The 19,477-nt window shown below is 44.8% G+C and overlaps 1 protein-coding gene across 3 annotated transcripts in view; it reads left to right on the forward strand.

Annotated features, from left to right (window-relative positions):
* SVEP1 (sushi, von Willebrand factor type A, EGF and pentraxin domain containing 1) overlaps positions 1-19,477 on the forward strand; it is a 238,977-nt gene that overhangs the window by 189,402 nt on the left and 30,098 nt on the right. For 2 of the 3 annotated variants that reach the window (XM_072154359.1, XM_072154368.1), the window contains exons 43-46: positions 9,418-9,591; positions 10,512-10,685; positions 12,095-12,271; positions 12,980-13,150. In XM_072154359.1, coding sequence (XP_072010460.1) covers positions 9,418-9,591; positions 10,512-10,685; positions 12,095-12,271; positions 12,980-13,150 — 696 coding nt within the window. Of the gene's footprint in view, positions 1-9,417; positions 9,592-10,511; positions 10,686-12,094; positions 12,272-12,979; positions 13,151-19,477 lie in introns of those variants that run through there. The other variant, XM_072154377.1, reaches the window with a different exon arrangement.

Here is a 19,477-nt window from a genome sequence, read left to right on the forward strand (position 1 = left end):
CTCTGTGGGCTATTTTCCGTTACGTGGTTAAACGCAGTGAATTTTGATAGATTCGGCATTTGCAGATATGGCGATACTTAATGTGTTTATGATTTTAATTGTTTATTTATATTTATATCAGTTCTAGGGAAAGGGGGTGATTTGAATGTTTATGTTTTTTTATTATAATTTTTTTTTTTTTTAAACTTTGTTTATTTTTACATTTTTTCAGACTCCCCAGGGGACTTTAACCCTAGGTTGTCTGATCGATCCTACCATACACTGCCATAAGACAGTCATGGCTGTCATGGGGACCAATCGCTGCTCCCCGATGACGTCACGGGGAGCAATGCTCCCATGCTTTTTGAAGCCGCCGCCAGCTTTGCCGGCAGCAATCGCGGGATAACACCCGCAATATGCAGCAAAGACTTACTGACCATGCAGAGGTCTCAGCCCGTGAGCCCTCTCCATTTACCCAATGCACGCCGTACTATTTCGGCACACGTCGGTAAGGGGTTAAAGGATATCTACCACCATTTTCTCGTGGTAGACTGGTAAAATAGGATCTTTCATCCCCAGAAGATAACGTAGGTGCTTTATAGGACAGTCTACCACCGAGAAAAAATTTAAAAATGCTCCAAAAAATGCATTTCAAATTTATAAACTGGTAAGGGACTTTATAAGATAAATTAAAAGAGAGAGTTGGAAAAACATATTCAAATATTGAAAACAGTCCTTGCCAAATAGGAATCATAGAATAATTCAACATAATATAATTTTTAAGACCTATCAATCACCTGCATTACTATCCAAATTTAATTCTAAAAATTTATGGATGTTTTATGCTCTTTGGAGGATCCAAATATTTTTCATTTTATGTGGAAACGTCCATTGTAGAGATGAGCGAACATACTCGTCCGAGCTTGATGCTCGATGGAGCATTAGCGTACTCGTAACTGCTCGTTGCTCGGACGAATACTTCGCCCGCTCGAGAAAATGGCAGCTCCCGCCGTTTTGCTTTTTGGCGGCCAGAAACAGAGCCAATCACAAGCCAGGAGACTCTGCACTCCACCCAGCATGACGTGGTACCCTTACACGTCGATAGCAGTGGTTGGCTGGCCAGATCAGGTGACCCTGGGATAGACTAGCCGCTGCCCGCGCTGCTCGGATCATTCTGTGTCTGGATGCCGCTAGGGAGAGAGCTGCTGCTGGTTAGGGAAAGCGATAGGGTGTTCTATTAGAATAGTGTTAGGCAGGAGTGATTCAACAAGAACCCAACAGCCCTTCTTAGGGCTACAATAACGTTATACTTAGTAGTGCAGCTAGTACCATATTGTGAGGAATTTGCAGGGGGACTTGCTACCGTTGTGTTTAGCTCTTAGTGACACACATATCCACCTCAAACACCAAAGTGGGAAAATTTATTAGGGGTTTGATTTCAATTAGGCACAGTCTGCCAGTTTCTTTTTATTTTACGTTTATTTTTTTAATAACTCAGTGTCATCTCATCTTGCATAGTAGTGTGCTTTCATACTTGGCTAGAAAATAGCCATAGGAGAATCCAAACGGCTTACTTACTCCTACAGTAGCGTTATATATATTTGATTTCTGGTTGATCTGCTGGTGGCTGTCCTTGCTGCAGTGCATCTACTAGCAAATTGTGAGCAATTTGGAGTGAGACTTGCGACCGCTGTGTTTTGCGCTTAGTGACGCACATATCCATCGCAAAGACCGAAGTGGGAAAATTTATTAGGGCCCGGGGTTGTATTTCAATTAGGCACAGTCTGCCATTTCCTTTTTTATTTTACGTTTATTTTTTTCATAACTCAGCGTCATCTCATCTGGCATAGTAGTGTGCTTTCATACTTGGCTAGAAAATAGCCATAGGAGAATCCAAACGGCTTACTTACGCCTACAGTAGCGTTATATATATTTGATTTCTGGTTGATCTGCTGGTGGCTGTCCTTGCTGCAGTGCATCTACTAGCAAATTGTGAGCAATTTGGAGTGAGACTTGCGACCGCTGTGTTTTGCGCTTAGTGACGCACATATCCATCGCAAAGACCGAAGTGGGAAAATTTATTAGGGCCCGGGGTTGTATTTCAATTAGGCACAGTCTGCCATTTCCTTTTTTATTTTACGTTTATTTTTTTAATAACTCAGCGTCATCTCATCTGGCATAGCAGTGTGCTTTCATACTTGGCTAGAAAATAGCCATAGCAATAGGGTAGCATCGTTTGGTTTTAAAAACTAAAAAACACAAAAAAAAACAAAAAACACAAAAAAAAGTTAAAAAAAAATTAAAGTTATAACTCTCATTTTCAAAATGTTTAACCCGAGGGCTAGGGGTAGAGGACGAGGGCGGGGACGTGGGCGTCCAACTACTGCAGGGGTCAGAGGCCGTGGTCCTGGGCGGGGTGAGACACCACCTGCTTATGAGGGAGCAGGGGAACGCCGCAGAGCTACACTCCCTAGGTTCATGTCTGAAGTTACTGGGACTCGTGGTAGAGCACTGTTGAGGCCAGAACAGTGCGAACAGGTGATGTCGTGGATTGCCGACAATGCTTCGAGCAATTTGTCCACCAGTCAGTCTTCCACGCAGTCCACCCATGTCACCGAAATCGGCACTCCTCCAGCTCCTGCACCTCAGCCTCCTCCCCCCCAGTCTGCCCCCTCCCAGCAAAATTTGGCATTTGAACCGGCATACTCTGAGGAACTGTTTTCTGGACCCTTCCCACAGTCACAAACCACTTGTCCGGTTGCTGCTGAGCAATTTTCCGATGCCCAGGTTTTCCACCAGTCGCAGTCTGTGGGTGATGATGACCTTCTTGACGTAGTGGAAGAAGTGTGTAAAGAGGTGTCCGACGATGAGGAGACACGGTTGTCAGACAGTGGGGAAGTTGTTGTCAGGGCAGGAAGTCCGAGGGGGGAGCAGACTGAGGGATCGGAGGATGATGAGGTGACAGACCCAAGCTGGGTTGATAGGCCGGGTGAACACAGTGCTTCTGAGACGGAGGAGAGTCCTCGACCAGAACAGGTTGGAAGAGACAGTGGTGGGGCCAGACGGAGAGGCAGGGCCAGAGCAGGTGCATCAGCGCCAAATGTGTCACGTAGTGAAGCTCCCGTGGCGAGGGCTCCCGCTGCGAGGGCTAGATTTTCAGAAGTCTGGAGGTTCTTTAAGGAAACACCGGATGACCGACGGACTGTGGTGTGCAACCTTTGCCAAACCAGGATCAGCAGGGGTTCCACCACTACTAGCTTAACTACCACCAGTATGCGCAGGCATATGAATGCTAAACACCCCACTCAGTGGCACCAAGCCCGTTCACCTCCGGCCGTGCACACCACTGCTCCTTCCCCTGTTTCAGGTGATAGTCAGCCCCCTGCCCAGGACCCTGGCACAAAAACCCCATCGTCGCCTCCACGATCCTCCACAGCATCCACCAGCGTTCAGCTCTCCATACCCCAGACGCTGGAGCGGAAACGCAAATATAGTGCAACCCACCCGCACGCCCAAGCCCTTAATGTCCACATCTCCAGATTGCTCAGCCTGGAGATGCTGCCCTATAGGCTAGTAGAGACCGAGGCCTTTCGCAACCTCATGGCGGCGGCCGCCCCTCGGTATTCGGTCCCCAGCCGCCACTACTTTTCCCGATGTGCCGTCCCAGCCCTGCACCAGCACGTGTCAGACAACATAATCCGTGCCCTGACCAACGCCGTTTCTGACAAGGTCCACCTGACCACGGACACGTGGACGAGTGCTGCCGGGCAGGGCCACTATATGTCGCTGACGGCACATTGGGTTAACTTGGTGGAGGCTGGGACCGAGTCTGACCCTGCGGCTGGTCATATACTGCCGATGCCAAGGATTGCGGGGCCTACCTCGGTCCAGGTGTTTCAGGCCTACTATGCCTCCTCCTCCTCCCACCCCTCCTCCACCTCCTCCTCCGAACTACCATCCGTGGGCATGGCGCCATCAGTCGGTAGCTCTAGGCACAGCAGCAGTGCCGTCGCTAAGCGACAGCAGGCGGTGCTCAAACTGCTGAGCCTAGGCGATAAAAGGCACACCGCCCAAGAACTATTACAGGGCATCACGGCGCAGACTGATCTGTGGCTGGCACCGCTGAACCTGAAGCCAGGCATGGTTGTGTGTGACAACGGCCGTAACCTGGTGGCGGCTCTGCAACTCGGCAGACTGACACATGTGCCATGCCTGGCCCATGTGTTAAATCTCATAGTTCAGCGTTTCCTCAAGACATACCCCAATCTGTCTGATTTGCTCACGAAGGTGCGCCGCATCTGTGCGCATTTCAGGAAGTCCAGCACAGATGCTGCCACTCTCAGGGCAGCGCAGCGCCGCCTCCAACTGCCCGCTCACCGACTGTTGTGCGACGTGCCCACGAGGTGGAATTCAACACTGACCATGTTATCCAGAGTTTACCAGCAGCGCCGAGCGATTGTAGACTGCCAGATGTCAACTTCCACCAGAACTGGTAGTCAGGTCAGTCAGCTTCCTCAAGTCTACAATGAGGAGTGGACGTGGATGTCTGATATCTGTCAGGTGCTGAGTAACTTTGAGGAGTCAACACAGATGGTCAGTGGCGATGCCGCCATCATCAGCCTCACCATCCCGCTGCTTGGCCTGTTGAAAAACTCTCTGATCAGCATGAAGTCGGAAGCTTTGCGCTCGTCACAAGAGACGGGGGAAGAAGATTCCCTTGTTGATAGCCAAAGCACCCTTAGGTCTGTTTCTCAGCGCATATCGGAGGAGGTGGAGGTGGAGGAGGATGAGGAGGAAGAGGAGGAGAATGTTGGCGAGACACAAGAGGGGACCATTGTTGAGTCCTTCACTGTTCAGCGTGTATGGGCAGAAGAAGAGGAGTTGGAGGAGTTGGACGAGGAGGAAATGGACAGTCAGGCCAGTGAGGGGAGTGAATTCTTACGCGTTGGTACTCTGGCGCATATGGCAGATTTCATGCTAGGCTGCCTATCCCGTGACCCTCGCGTTCAAAGAATTTATTCCAGCACCGATTACTGGGTGTTCACTCTCCTGGACCCACGGTACAAGCAAAATCTTTCCACTCTCATCCCTGGAGAGGAAAGGAGTGTGAGAATGCATGAATACCAGCAGGCCCTGGTGCACAAGCTGAAACAGTATTTCCCTTCTGACAGCGCTAGCGGCAGAGTGCGTAGTTCTGCGGGACAAGTAGCGAGGGAGAGTAGGCGAGCAGGCAGCTTGTCCAGCACTGGCAAGGGTACGCTTTACAAGGCTTTTGCCAGCTTTATGTCACCCCAGCAAGACACTGTCACCTGTCCCCAGTCTCGGCAGAGTAGGGCTGATCTTTACAGAAAGATGGTGAGGGAGTACGTAGCTGACCATACCATCGTCCTAAATGATCACACAGCTCCCTACAACTACTGGGTTTCAAAGCTGGACATGTGGCACGAACTGGCGCTGTACGCCTTGGAGGTTCTTGCCTGCCCTGCCGCTAGCGTCTTGTCCGAGCGGGTTTTCAGTGCAGCTGGTGGCATCTTCACCAATAAGCGTACACGCCTGTCGACTGACAGCGCTGACAGGCTGACGCTTATTAAGATGAATAAAGCCTGGATTTCTCATAATTTCCAATCTCCACCAGGTGAAGGAAGCTCAACCTGAATAATTTATCCACTCCTCCTCCTCCTCATTTTCCTCCTTCTCCTCCTCTTTGTAGAGTAAAGCAGAGGAAACTGGCTATTTTTTGACAGGGCCCACTGGCTCTAGCTATAGTACTTTATGCATTAAATTTTTCTGGAGGGCCACCGACCCGGTCCTCTGTTTTAAACAATTTTTGGGAGTGCCACATACAGGCACTCAATCTATTCAATTTTTCTGGAGGGCCACCTACCTGCTCCTCTGGTTTGAAAACTTTTTTGGACTGCCACATACAGGCACTCAATCTATTTCATTTTTCTGGAGGGCCACCTACCTGCTCCTCTGGTTTGAAAACTTTTTTGGACTGCCACATACAGGCACTCAATCTATTCCATTTTACTGGAGGGCCACCTACCTGCTCCTCTGGTTTGAAAACTTTTTTGGACTGCCACATACAGGCACTCAATCTATTCAATTTTTCTGGAGGGCCACCTACCTGCTCCTCTGGTTTGAAAACTTTTTTGGACTGCCACATACAGGCACTCAATCTATTTCATTTTTCTGGAGGGCCACCTACCTGCTCCTCTGGTTTGAAAACTTTTTTGGACTGCCACATACAGGCACTCAATCTATTCAATTTTTCTGGAGGGCCACCTACCTGCTCCTCTGGTTTGAAAACTTTTTTGGACTGCCACATACAGGCACTCAATCTATTTCATTTTTCTGGAGGGCCACCTACCTGCTCCTCTGGTTTGAAAACTTTTTTGGACTGCCACATACAGGCACTATCCAAATTAAATTGTCTCCATAGCAGCCTCCACACGTTGTCTCCATTGCTACCTCCAAAAGTCGTCCATATAGCTGCCTCCATACATCGTCCCCTTATCAAACGAGGTGTGTCTGGCAGAAATTTGGGTTGTTTTCATGGATTCCACATCAAAGTTGTTAACTTTGTCGCCACCCTGCTGTGTTATCCACAAAATATACTGGCAAACTTTTATCATTTACCAATATTATTTCAGCGCTTCTTGCGCATCTGTTTACATTCCCCTCACCCGCCATATCCTAAACTTATAAGAACGCTACTACACTTGATCTTATACAAAAGGTTCTTAGAAGTGCTGTTTGGGGAGTAGCCTAGAGACAGGGGCTTGGATTGGCGAAAGCTCGCCTGGCAGCGGAGCGCCAGCTCCATGCGCATCATGCGCTTCTTGCGCATCTGTTTACATTCCCCTCACCCGCCATATCCCAAACTTATAAGAACGCTACTACACTTAACTTGGTGCAGGCTGGGACCGAGTCTGACCCGGGGGCTAGTCATATACTGCCGACGCAGAGAATTGCGGGGCCTACCTCGGTCCAGGTCTCAAAGGCCTAGTATACCTCCTCCTCCTCCGAATTACCATCCGTGGCCATGGCGCCATCAGTCGGTAGCTCTAGGCACAGCAGCAGTGCTGTCGCTAAGCGACAGCAGGCGGTGCTCAAACTGCTGAGCCTAGGCGATAAAAGGCACACCGCCCAAGAGCTATTACAGGGCATTCCACATCAAACTTGTTAACTTTGTCGCCACCCTGCTGTGTAATCCACAAAATATACTGGCAAACTTTTATCATTTACTGATATTATTTCAGCGCTTCTTGCGCATCTGTTTACATTCCCCTCACCCGCCATATCCCAAACTTATAAGAACGCTACTACACTTGATCTTATACAAAAGGTTCTTAGAAGTGCTGTTTGGGGAGTAGCCTAGAGACAGGGGCTTGGATTGGCGAAAGCTCACCTGGCAGCGGAGCGCCAGCTCCATGCGCATCATGCGCTTCTTGCGCATCTGTTTACATTCCCTTCACCCGCCATATCCCAAACTTATAAGAACGCTACTACACTTGATCTTATACAAAAGGTTCTTAGAAGTGCTGTTTGGGGAGTAGCCTAGAGACAGGGGCTTGGATTGGCGAAAGCTCGCCTGGCAGCAGAGCGCCAGCTCCATGCCAAGATCCAACTAACATAGTTTTAACTGCAGCACCTTTAATCTACTACTAGTTCACTGCCTCCATACATGGTCCCCTTATCAAACGAGCTGTGTCAGGCAGAATTTTGGGTTGTTTTCATGGCTTCCATGTTAACTTTGTCGCCACCCTGCTGTGTAATCCACAAAATATACTGGCAAACTTTTATCATGTACCGATATTATTTGAGCGCTTCTTGCTCACCTCCTTTGGTTCCTCTCTGCCACCCATTGGTTTGAAGCCTGAGTCCATTTAGGGTATGTCGCCATACCACTCTCTAGCCTGCCGCTGCTGCCGCTGCCTCTGCATGCCGTCCCCTATAGTGTCAGGGTCAATTATTGGATGTTTTAGATGCTATCTAGCTTCATTCTGTCACTCTGTCATGGCCATGCTGTTGCCCATAATTTTGGCATAATGGTGCGATTAAGCAGCCTCAGAGGCATCCATGCATGCTGCCCCTGCTGTTTCCTGTCCATTTCCGTGGTGTTTCCATCCTTTTCTGAGGTTCCCAGGTGTTTGGCCAAGCTTCCCTGTGCAGAGCCTTGGTCCCCTTTAAAAATGCTCGAGTCTCCCATTGACTTCAATGGGGCTCGTTATTCGAGACGAGCACTCGAGCATCGGGAAAAGTTCGTCTCGAATAACGAGTACCCGAGCATTTTAGTGCTCGCTCATCTCTAGTCCATTGGTTTTTGAATATTGACTAAAGGTTTTTAATATCTAAGATGATATGCTTTCCACCCATTTACAAGTAGAATCATGTTTGCGGTTATTGGAACTCGTGTCTCAACAGATAAAATCCAAATTGAAGGAAACATTGATATAGAAACTGAGTATGCAGAAGCGGTTAAAGACGCTAATGAGGACTAAAGAATAAAGTCATCTTATGGAAAAGATATTCAAAATAGTGCAAGTTTTCCTTTACACTGGGAACTTTTGGACTAGTAGGGGTGAGAGAGGAGGGAAGGAGAGGTGGTCAAATTTTCCCTGCTTTTTTTCTCCATCTCACTTTTTCTTTTCATCTCCTCATTTTCTCTGCACTCTCTGGAGGAGGGGGGCTTGAGGAGGAAATGGACATACGTGATGTGGTGAATTGAATATATTTGATACTAAAAGATGTTAAGTGTATTTTAATGTCAAACCAATATCAGCAAGATAAAACTTAACTTTTACTACTAATAGATAAAAACTATATATGCCATACACAGACTAACAACACAATGACATATGAAAGCGGTACCTAATCTTGACATGATAAAAAAATTAAACATGACCCAAATGCCAAGAAATCAGATGTATCTTACTGCTTTTAGTAACATACAGGAGCGGTAAAATCCATCCTATTTCTTTATGTTTGGGATCATGTTTTAGTTATGATCAAGCTAAAATTGGGTACCGCTTTTATATGTTATTGGGTTGCTATTCTGTGTATAGCCTATGTAGTTTGAACTTTTGGATAATTCCTACTGGTCACTTGGATTTTCCATTTGATGATCAGTTATATGTTTTTTAATTCACCATATTGTCATTTATCATATCATATTTATATTTGTAAATATATGTATTTTTGATTTATAAAAAAAAAATAAGGATGATTTAACATAAAAAAGATATGTCCTGCAGAAATGTATATGCAAATTTTCCTATTTTAGTCAAGGGGGCAGTAGGGATACTGTGAGACAAGGGAATGGTGTGAGGTATTAGGAGATCCAGGAGGGGGCTAAGTAATAAGCAGTCACTATACCTGCTTTCTTGTTAATTATTAGTTAATGAGACATTTATTATGCTTCTTTAATGATTTTAGGTGTCACTTGTGGGCCTTACCCAACTGTACAAAATGCTATGGCCATTCCAACTGGAAATACACTCAATGACAATGTTATATTTATATGCAATAATGGATATCATCTTATTGGGAAACAAAATATAACATGTCAAACTGATGGAAAATGGAGCCAGCCTCTGCCACAGTGCAAAGGTAAGAACTGTGAAAGTCAAAAGCAATAATGTGTAGTTAATATACTATCTATGCTCAGAGATTTGTAGTTGTGCATGTATATGCATCTTTCAATAGTGATACCATCTTTCTTGTTACATGTTAGTGTGCATAAAGCAATAGTTGGCAATCACATTTCTCCCAGATTTCAATGGACCTTTAGTGGCTTCTGTTAGTGTCTTTTTGACCACTTCTGTTACTGCTTCCGTTATTTCAAAAAATAGAAGCCTAACTTAAAGGAAGTACAGAAAAGTACGTCCCTAAAGCTGAAGTACAGGAACATTTCAATTTCAGAGAAAAAGAGATTTAAAATTGCTGGACACCCGTGCACCCGAGGGAGGCGGAGAACACCTCTGGAGAACCCTATATGCATAATGATGCACACCTCTTGCAGCTCAAGGGGCATGTCATCCCTCCTCTCAATTCCATGTACGCGAGGCATGTATAACTATGCATATAGTAAGCGTCCAAGCCGTTCTCCGCTTCCATTGGTTGCTCAAGGGTTCAACGATTTTTAAACTCTTTTTACGCTGCAATCAAAATGTTCCTGTACTACAGCTTTATAATTTCATCTTCTGCAACACCGCATCAGTATGCAAGTGATAGCGGCTCAAAACCACTGTATAACAGGGGTTTATTTCCTTTAAGTACAAAAGGACACTAATGGAGGCCCTTAAAAGACCATTTAAATCAAAAGGCATTTTAATGGATCCATTAAACTTTCATTATTATTATATAGGTGATAGAAGTTAATAAAGAAGTCCTGAATGCCCATTTGACTTTCTTATATATCACTTTCTTTATATTTCGTAATATAAAATGCTTAATCCAAATAATTTCATATCATAACAAATTGACTGGTGATTTTTGTGCAGTGGCCTAAAACATCTTCTTTTTTTTAGAGATCAAGTGTGAAGTCCCAAGTGATATTGAAAATGGACACACTGAGTATGAAAATATTACCATTGGTAGCACTGTAAAGTACTATTGTGATAGTGGGTACAACTTGGAAGGAGAAAATATTGCCATATGCACCGAAAATGGAAACTGGAGTCTCCCTGCACCCTTGTGTAAACGTGTGTGTTTATTTCATACATATTCTTGCCTTCTGCATTTTACACAATTATCATGACTAGTGTTGAGCAGACCAGAACCGCACTTCCGATTTCTACCGTACTTTAATAATAATAATCTCTATAAAATAGCGCCATCAAATTCTGCAGCGCATGTGTACATTTGTATATTTACAAATCACACTGGACATATGCAAATATAATACATTACAGAGTACAATCAGTCATATGGAACAATAGGAATGAGAGCCCTGCTCGCAAAAGCTTACAGTCTATGAGGGTTAAGGTCCCTCGAGACATGCCATTATGCAAATGATTGTCCCTTCCTTATGATGTCATTGTGAACTATGACCCTCATGGTAGCGTGTAGTAATTTAAATGCAACATTTGATGGCGACTTTGCCAGCAGTATTTAGACAGTTAACCCCTGTGATTGTTGCTCTGTTACTGGTGGGGGGTTTGGGTCCATGTTCAGTGCTTAGACCCAAACAGATTTTCAAATTGTATTCTAGTCCAAACATTCCCTTAATAAGCTTGGTTGTTCTTCTCTGCTTTAAAAACCTACAGTACACGTGAAGCCTACACGGAGAGGGCAGAAATCAATCCCTCAAGAAGAAAAGTTATGGCTTTTGGTTGGAGAAACAGAAGAAAAATAAAAAAGACTGACACTGACAAGGGTTATTTTGGGTTTGGTTCTCTGTTTCTGGAAGCAAAAAACTGAATTTGTAGGAAGAATACTTGTGTAGAATGCCACCACCACTGCCAGGGAACTACGGACTTTAGTGGTAAAAGGGGGGAATTCAAATAAAAGATTATCCCTGCACATATGGTTGAAACCCACCAGAGCATAACCTTGTTGAACAGAGCAGTTATCCACTCCAATTTATAGTAGGGGTCCCAAGCATGGCTCTTCCTTCTTTGCTCCTCATATCTCCTTACATGGCACACATTTAATATAACATTTTAAGCCAGACCTGAACTTCTGATGAAGTTTGGGTTTTGGGTCCAGAGGACCAAACCACCTAAGTTTGGTACAGTCCCAAACTTTTCAGTTCAGTTCTGCCCAACACTATTAACTACTGACAAATATATCCTTAAAAATAAAATAATAAATCCTGGAAACCTGCAATTATATCTTGTGATATAATTGTCCCCATTGTCCACAATATATCTTGAAGATGGTATCCAAGCTGTTCTGGAATTGCAGCAAATATTTTGGTACGAATAGCACAACATTTGCATTTCTACAGTAGGGAAAAGTGTGTTTTATTTTATCTGGCAGTGAAATCTTCAATTATGGTTTATGTTAAGAATTAACTTTAGTTTTAGAATGTGCAAAAGCTAAAAAATAAGAATTTATTATACCATTTTGTTGGGTCATTCATTATTATAAATGTATTTCCTTTTGTTAGCAAACCCTTGTCCTGTGCCTATTACAATCCCAGACAATGCAATACTGACGAAAACTGAATTCTATGTTGGACAAAAGCTGCCCATACAATGTCGAAAGGGTTATCGTCTCATTGGCCAAGCTGTTATCACATGCAATGCTGATTTAACCTGGACCGAAACAAGTGCCAAATGTGAAAGTAAGTCCAGTAGTGTAGATGAACTCATGTAAAATGAGTTATGTTGCATATATTTAAGTAATCTAAATAGACATTTTTATCTATGTATATTACATATTTTTAGTTGTAACTATTTATCTCTGCATATTAGATATGTTTTGTTTTAATAATTGTAATAATGTGAACTTTATGCTTATTTTATTATTACTTTGTGTAGTACTGTAAGCTGAAATACTTGCAGACGTGCAAATCATTATATGCCTTCTTTATTTTTAGAATACCATACTCAAATTTATAATTTGTATGGTACGTCCACAGAATTTACCATAAATATGAGACTCCTTTGAATCTCTCAATCATTGATTATATGGTGATAATATGATTTTGCTAGTTTACACCATTTTTGATTAGAATCTATGGAAGTCTTTAAAGGGATCATCTCAGATTTTTGTCAATCTCAGATGACAGCAATGACATCACTCATTCACTAAAATTATGATGTCACTGCCAATATTTGTCCTACTGTATGACCTGAACACATTTTTAACAAATGGCAGTAAAGTACTGCTATGTGGTTAAATATAGAGTTGTAGGCGAGCCATTAAAAGCCCCCTCCCACATAAACCTACTTATAAAGTTATTTTCATGTTGCTTACTTTATTAAAACAAAAATAACCCTACATTACACTTACAAGTGGATCTTAAGGATTATTTTTATTTGCCTTTTAGAAATATCTTGTGGTCCACCTATATATGTGCAAAATGCCATGATCCGTGGACTGTTTCATCATTATGGAGACATGGTGACATATTCTTGTTACAGCGGATACATGTTAGAGGGATCATTCAGAAGTGTTTGCTCAGAAGATCAGACATGGACCAAACCTCCTTCCTGCAAAGGTAATTTGCAGTGTTTAAAGCTTCTGGAATTATAAGATATCAATAAAAGTACTTTGTATTTTATGAATGCAACTAAGCCATTGGACCCCATGGAAATTTGAGATATACAAGTTACCAGCTGTAGCTTCCAGCATTGCCCAGGATAGTAAATAACTGCTCTTAGCTGTAACAAAATAGAATGGGTTAACAAAAATATTTTATATGTATCTATAGACTGTCTCAGGCTATCTCTGACTGTCTCTGTCTCGGGCATTCTCATTCCAGTGACTGTCTGTCTCGGGCACTCTTATTCCAGTGACTTTCTGTCTTGGCATTCTCATTCCATCCAGTGACTGTCAGTCTCGGGTACTCTCATTGCAGAGACTGCCGGTCTCGGGCACTCTCATTCCAGTGACTGTCTGTGTCTCTGACTGTCACTTTGTCTATGAAGAGATCATAGATCATCAGAAGTGTCTGAGAGTAAAACTGCTCTCGATCCCAAGGCAACCAATCAGATCTCAAGTTTCATTTTTGCAGATCTATGATTGGTTTCCATGGGCAACTGGAACAGTTTTACCTCAGGCACTTCTGATAAATCTCCCCCCATCTCTGTATCCCAATTCAGCTTACCTAACACATAAGTGTCTTATACTCATTGGCTATAGTAGCCAATTAAAGTTCAGAGCTCATATTAATGACCTGTGGCAAAACAGCAAGCAATAACGGCTCAGCTTCCAACTGCCACAGCAGCAGCAACAGACCATGGCTCCTGTATATGGTGGGTAGAAAGTGGATGAAAATTTCGGCTCAAGATGTGGTCTAAGACGAAACAGGCAACAACTTTGCAAAATTTGGTGATTGTAAATGCGACGGTGTACATTCCTTTAGCGGACATACATACACACACGCATACACTCTGCTTTACATATTAGATATAGTATCAAAGAAAAATACCACTTGGTCTTAAAGGGGTATTCCCATTTCAGCAAATTATTGTTATTGTTTTTTTGATAAAAAATGCACAATTTTCTAAAATACTTTCTGTATCAATTCCTCACAGATTTCACGATCTCTGCTTGCTGTCATTCTATGGAAAGCTTCTATATTTACTACCAGTGGACAGAAATCTGACCGTGGTCACACAGGTGCACAGCTGTCAGTTATATTACAGACAGTAATCAAAGCTGTGTGTTATAACCAGCTGTGCACCTGTGTGACCATGGTCAGATTTGGCCAGCCTACAGAGATCTAGAAATGCGTGAGGAATTGATACATATAGTATATTGGAAATATGTATAACTTTTTATCATAAAACCAATGACATTCATTTTCTGTAATGGGAATATCTATTTAAGCTAGGAGCTTGAAAATTCTGTTTTCTGAAAGTTACAATCGCAAATAGTGATCTTTCAAACTCTTTACAGAATACAGATTTGTAACTAATGACATCATTTGTAACTAATGACATCCTGAAAACAGTACACGATAACAACTGAAAAGTATAGCTGGCATTTGTCATCCTTTTTTTATCATAAAAATATGGTACATGTATTATCAGCAAAGACTTATTGAACATCGAAAATTTCACTTCAATATTTTCTGTGGTGTTTAATGCAGTGATTATTAATGCACATCAATGACTTTCAAAATGACAATTTTCTCTCAAATTGCACAGCTTTAAAGGAAGTTTCAACAAGGGCCAGATTAAAGATGGTGGGGACCTCCCCACAATTTTTTGCAAGACAGTAAATGTTGCCAATATAAATATATAGAGTCCCTTAGTAATAAATATACACAGCCCCGACCCAGTAATACATACATACAGCCCCCCAGTAATATACATATACAGCCCCCAGTAATATATAAATATATACAGCCCCCCAAAAATAAATATATACAGTAAAGATGTGCGAATTTGTTAAAATTCGTTTCGTCCAGATTCGCCGAACTTTTCGAAAAAATTCGATTCAAACCGAATTGAATCAAAACGAATCACGAGGAAAACAGGCATTTCCTGGCTACAGAGAGCCTGTAGGGTGTTGTAGAACATTGTGCCATGCTTAAATATGCATAGGGAGCGTGGTTTGGTCTTCAAACAATGTTGTGTTTTAGTATGACACGCACATGACAGCCGCGGCTCTTAGAATCGCTTCACTCTTCACTTCCTTGTGCACTTACATAGGCCAACTTCCCCAAATAAGCGAAGCGGGAATGCAGCCGGACAAGATAACGTCTGTGCCAGCGCGAAAGGACTGAGCTGAGGGCCAAGATCCCACTATAACATCAAAGAGTGCACTCTTTTTACACTGACATCAGATGATTCCATAGATTACCACAGAACCTGTTCTGTTAAACGCGGATACATGTGGAAAGCCCTCCAAAACAGTGCAGAGGATGTCGGCAGTAATTTTGCATTGACGTCACTGATCATTTAGCCCTTCTTTTCACGCGTCAGTGTCCTCTTTCAATCGGTCAATAATCCATCAGTATTGCTAAAGCCAAAAACAAACAGGAGTTGATCCAGAATAGAGATGAGCAGCAAATGGGATACTTGCATGTCCTCTGTGTTCTGTATCCACTCCTGCTTTTGGCTATCAATCCTGAAGCTTTTCATCCTTCTGACAGATGAAATGAAGAGGAAAACCAAACATAGTGGCAACGTCACAGAGTGATGGAGGGTGAAAACAGCATTATGGAAATCACAGGGTGTTCCAGGGAGACAGCGGTCAGTTGGCAGCAGCATGAGTAGACTTCAGAGTGGCACAATGACAAATTATGGAGTTGGCGGAAACATGGTAGGCCACAAAGTGGCACAATGATAAGAGCGTGGAGGTGGTGGCAGCAGAAGCAGCAGCAGCAGCCCACAGGTGGCAGCAACAGGGATAGCCACAGAGTGGCACAATGATTTAGTGTGGAGGTGGCATCAGCAGCAGGATCCCACAGGTGGCAGCAACGTGGTGGCAGTAACAGGGAAAGCCACAGAGTGGCACAATTATATAGTGTAGAGGTGGCATCAGCAGCAACAGGAGGCCACAAAGTGGCACAATGATAAGACTGTGGAGGTGGCGTCATAAGAAGCAGCAGCAGGAGTCCACCGGTGTCAGAAATATGGTGGCAGCGACAAGGAAAGCCACAGAGTGGCACAATGATATAGTGTGAAGGTGGCATCAGAAGCAGCAGGAGCCCACAGAGTGGCACAATGATATAGTGTGAAGGTGGCATCAGTAGCAGCAGCAGGAGTAGCACAGTGATATAGTGTGAAGGTGGCATAAGAAGCAGCAGCAGCAGGAGCCCACAGAGTGGCACAGTGATATAGTGTGAAGGTGGCATCAGAAGCAGCAGGAGCCTGCAGAGTGGCACAATGATATAGTGTGAAGGTGGCATCAGAAGCAGCAGCCCACAGATTGGCACAATGATATAGTGTGTTGGTGGCATCAGAAGCAGCAGGAGCCTGCAGAGTGGCACAATGGTATAGTGTGTTGGTGGCATCAGAAGTAGCAGGAGCCCGCAGAGTGGCACAATGGTATAGTGTGAAGGTGGCATCAGAAGCAGCAGAGGGGCACAATGATATAGTGTGTTGGTGGCATCAGAAGCAGCAGGAGCCTGCAGAGTGGCACAATGATATAGTGTGAAGGTGGCATCAGTAGCAGCAGCAGCAGGAGGAGCCCACAGAGTGGCACAATGATACAGTGTGTTGGTGGCATCAGCAGCAGCAGGAGCCCGCAGAGTGGCACAATGATATAGTGTCAAGGTGGCATCAGAAGCAGCAGAGTGGCATAAAGATATAATGTGTTGGTGGCATCAGAAGCAGAAGCAGCAGGAGCCCGCAGAGTGGCACAATGATATAGTGAGAAGGCGGCATCAGAAGCAGCAGGAGCCTGCAGAGTGGCACCATGATATAGTGTGGAGGTGGCGGACAATTCCAGTCCCTGGTAAAGATGGTAGGAGGCAGATGGTGCAACTAGCAGCAGATGTGTGCCATCAGGCGGGTGGCAGCATCAGAATAGTAGCTGAGGCAGGTAGTTAGAACCCCAACTCATTTCTCAATGTTTGGAGGAGGCATCATGGCTGATCTAATCTGATGCATTAGGCATTGGTGAGTTGAAATCCTGGCCGATTCAAGCCCGATTCATCTTGACAAAGGTCAGTCTCTCCACATTACGGGTGGACTAGCGGGTTCTCCTGGGGGTAACGATGGCTACCGCCGCACTGAACTCCCGCTCTGATGCCACACTACTGGCCGGGCAGGACAGATTCTCTACTGCAAACTCCGCAAGTTGCGGCCACGCATCAATTTTGGCTGCCCAGTAGTCCATGGGATCCTCTACCTCAGGTGGTAAAGTGCTGTTCAAGTAGGCCACCACTTGCTGGTGCAGGGTCTGCTTCATGTCTTGCTGCTGCTGGTGGCAGCTACCCTCCTCACTAAGCGGGTGAAGGAAATTGCTCATTAAGGAATCCAGACTTAAGCGACTGTTAATGGAACTGCTACTGTTCCTACCCCCCCAGCTCCCCACAGCAGCCGTGGTAGTAGTACATGAGGAATAACTGCCAGGAATCCCCCGGTCAGACCTGACATAGGATGGACAATGGCGCACATAGGCAGCGGCCAACTGTGTGCTCAGTATTTCTCTATAATATGCCAGTTGTTTCCTTCCTCTCAGCAGCAGGAAAAAAGTCACACATTTTGGACCGGTAGCGAGGGTCCAAGAGGGTGGAGAGCCAAACGTCATTCCTATGCCGGATGTTGACTATTTGGCTGTCACTAGTTAGGCAAAGCAGCATGCTGCGGGCCATCTACGCAAGGGACTCTGAGGGACTCCCGGCCTGCATATCCACAGTATACTGCCACGGTGCTTCTGGGTCATCTGCCTCGTCTTCTACCTCCTCCGGATGCTCCTGCTCCTCCTCTCCTGTCACCTGAGTAGAAAAACCACAAATTGCACCAGACTCTGCTTGTGCTCCAATGTCCTCCTCCTCCTCCTCCAGTTCAGCCCCCAGAGGACTCATGTGGCCATGAGATGTAGTCTCCACTTCTCCAGTGCCCTGACCAGACAGATTTTGCAGCATGAGTTCCAGGACATGAAGCATTGGAATGACGTTATTCATCCCGCAGTCCTGGCGGTCCGCTTGCATCATCAAAAAATCATTAATGGCTTTTCTCTGTTCATACAGGCGGTCTAACATATGGAGGATGGAATTCCAACGGGTGGAAACATCGCATATCAGACTATGTTGGGGTAGGCCGTTCTGGCGCTGCAACTCGAGCAGGGTGTGCTTGGCTTTGTAAGAATGGCTGAAGTGCGTGCACAGTGTCCTGGCCATTTTTAGAATGTCTTGCAGATGGGTGTAAGACTTCAGGAACTTGTTGACTACCAGATTGAACACGTGCGCCATGCAGGGTGCATGGACCCTCCCTCCTCTGTTTAGCGCATTGTCTCCCATTGTCTGTCACCATCGTTCCGATTTTTAGTTGTCGCGGAGAAAGCCACACATTGATTTCTTCTTGCATGACGCAGAGCAGGTCCTCCCCTGTTTGACTTTGTTCGCCCAGGCAAACCAGGTGCATTACTGCATGACACCGCTGTGCCCTGCACATGTGGTATGATGGAGCAGCACTTGTGGAGGCTGAGGTGGTGGTGGAGAAGGAGGAGGAGGCGGACACTGACGCAGGAGCAGCAGTTTGACAACGTTGAGGAGAAAGCGCGGAAGTTGTTGGTGTGGCTGGGCGGGAAGCAGATTCACCCAGTGGGCCGTAAAGGACATATACCTGGAAAAAAAATTGCAGCTTGAAACTCTCCACCTCGGTTCGGCACAAGCCATTAGTTCTCTGAAGGGTGCAGAGTCCACGACTTCCTATTCGATTTTGTTACTAAAAAGAACTGCTATTTGGGGTATATAGAACCCCCTTAGAGAACAGCGAGGGATTTCAGAAAGAATCGCACAGTACAATAGCAGCCGCTGGACGCTACAACATGAAGTGTGAAGTGCTGAGATAGAAAATGGCTGGGTTTTATAGGGCTGTGTGACATCACATAAGCCTGCCGGACGCTGATTGGCTTACAGGTCTGCAGATGTCATCGGGGGTGTTCCTTTCTCCTTCCCAGAATTCTCTGCCCCATGTAACACGTTGTTCTCGCGCCCATTTAGCAGAAACATGAGGGGGGAAAAAAACAACTTTGTTCCCGCGAATCAGCATAAACTTCGGCTTCTTGACAAATCAAATTTTTCCTGAAATTCTAACCGAAGTTAGAATCATTAGAATCGATTCGCCCATCTACTATACATCTAATATACAGCCTCCCAGTAATAAATATATTCAGCTACCCAGTAACAAATATATACAGCCTT

Source organism: Engystomops pustulosus, chromosome 1, assembly GCF_040894005.1.
Source record: "Engystomops pustulosus chromosome 1, aEngPut4.maternal, whole genome shotgun sequence".
NCBI classification, from domain to species: domain Eukaryota; kingdom Metazoa; phylum Chordata; class Amphibia; order Anura; family Leptodactylidae; genus Engystomops; species Engystomops pustulosus.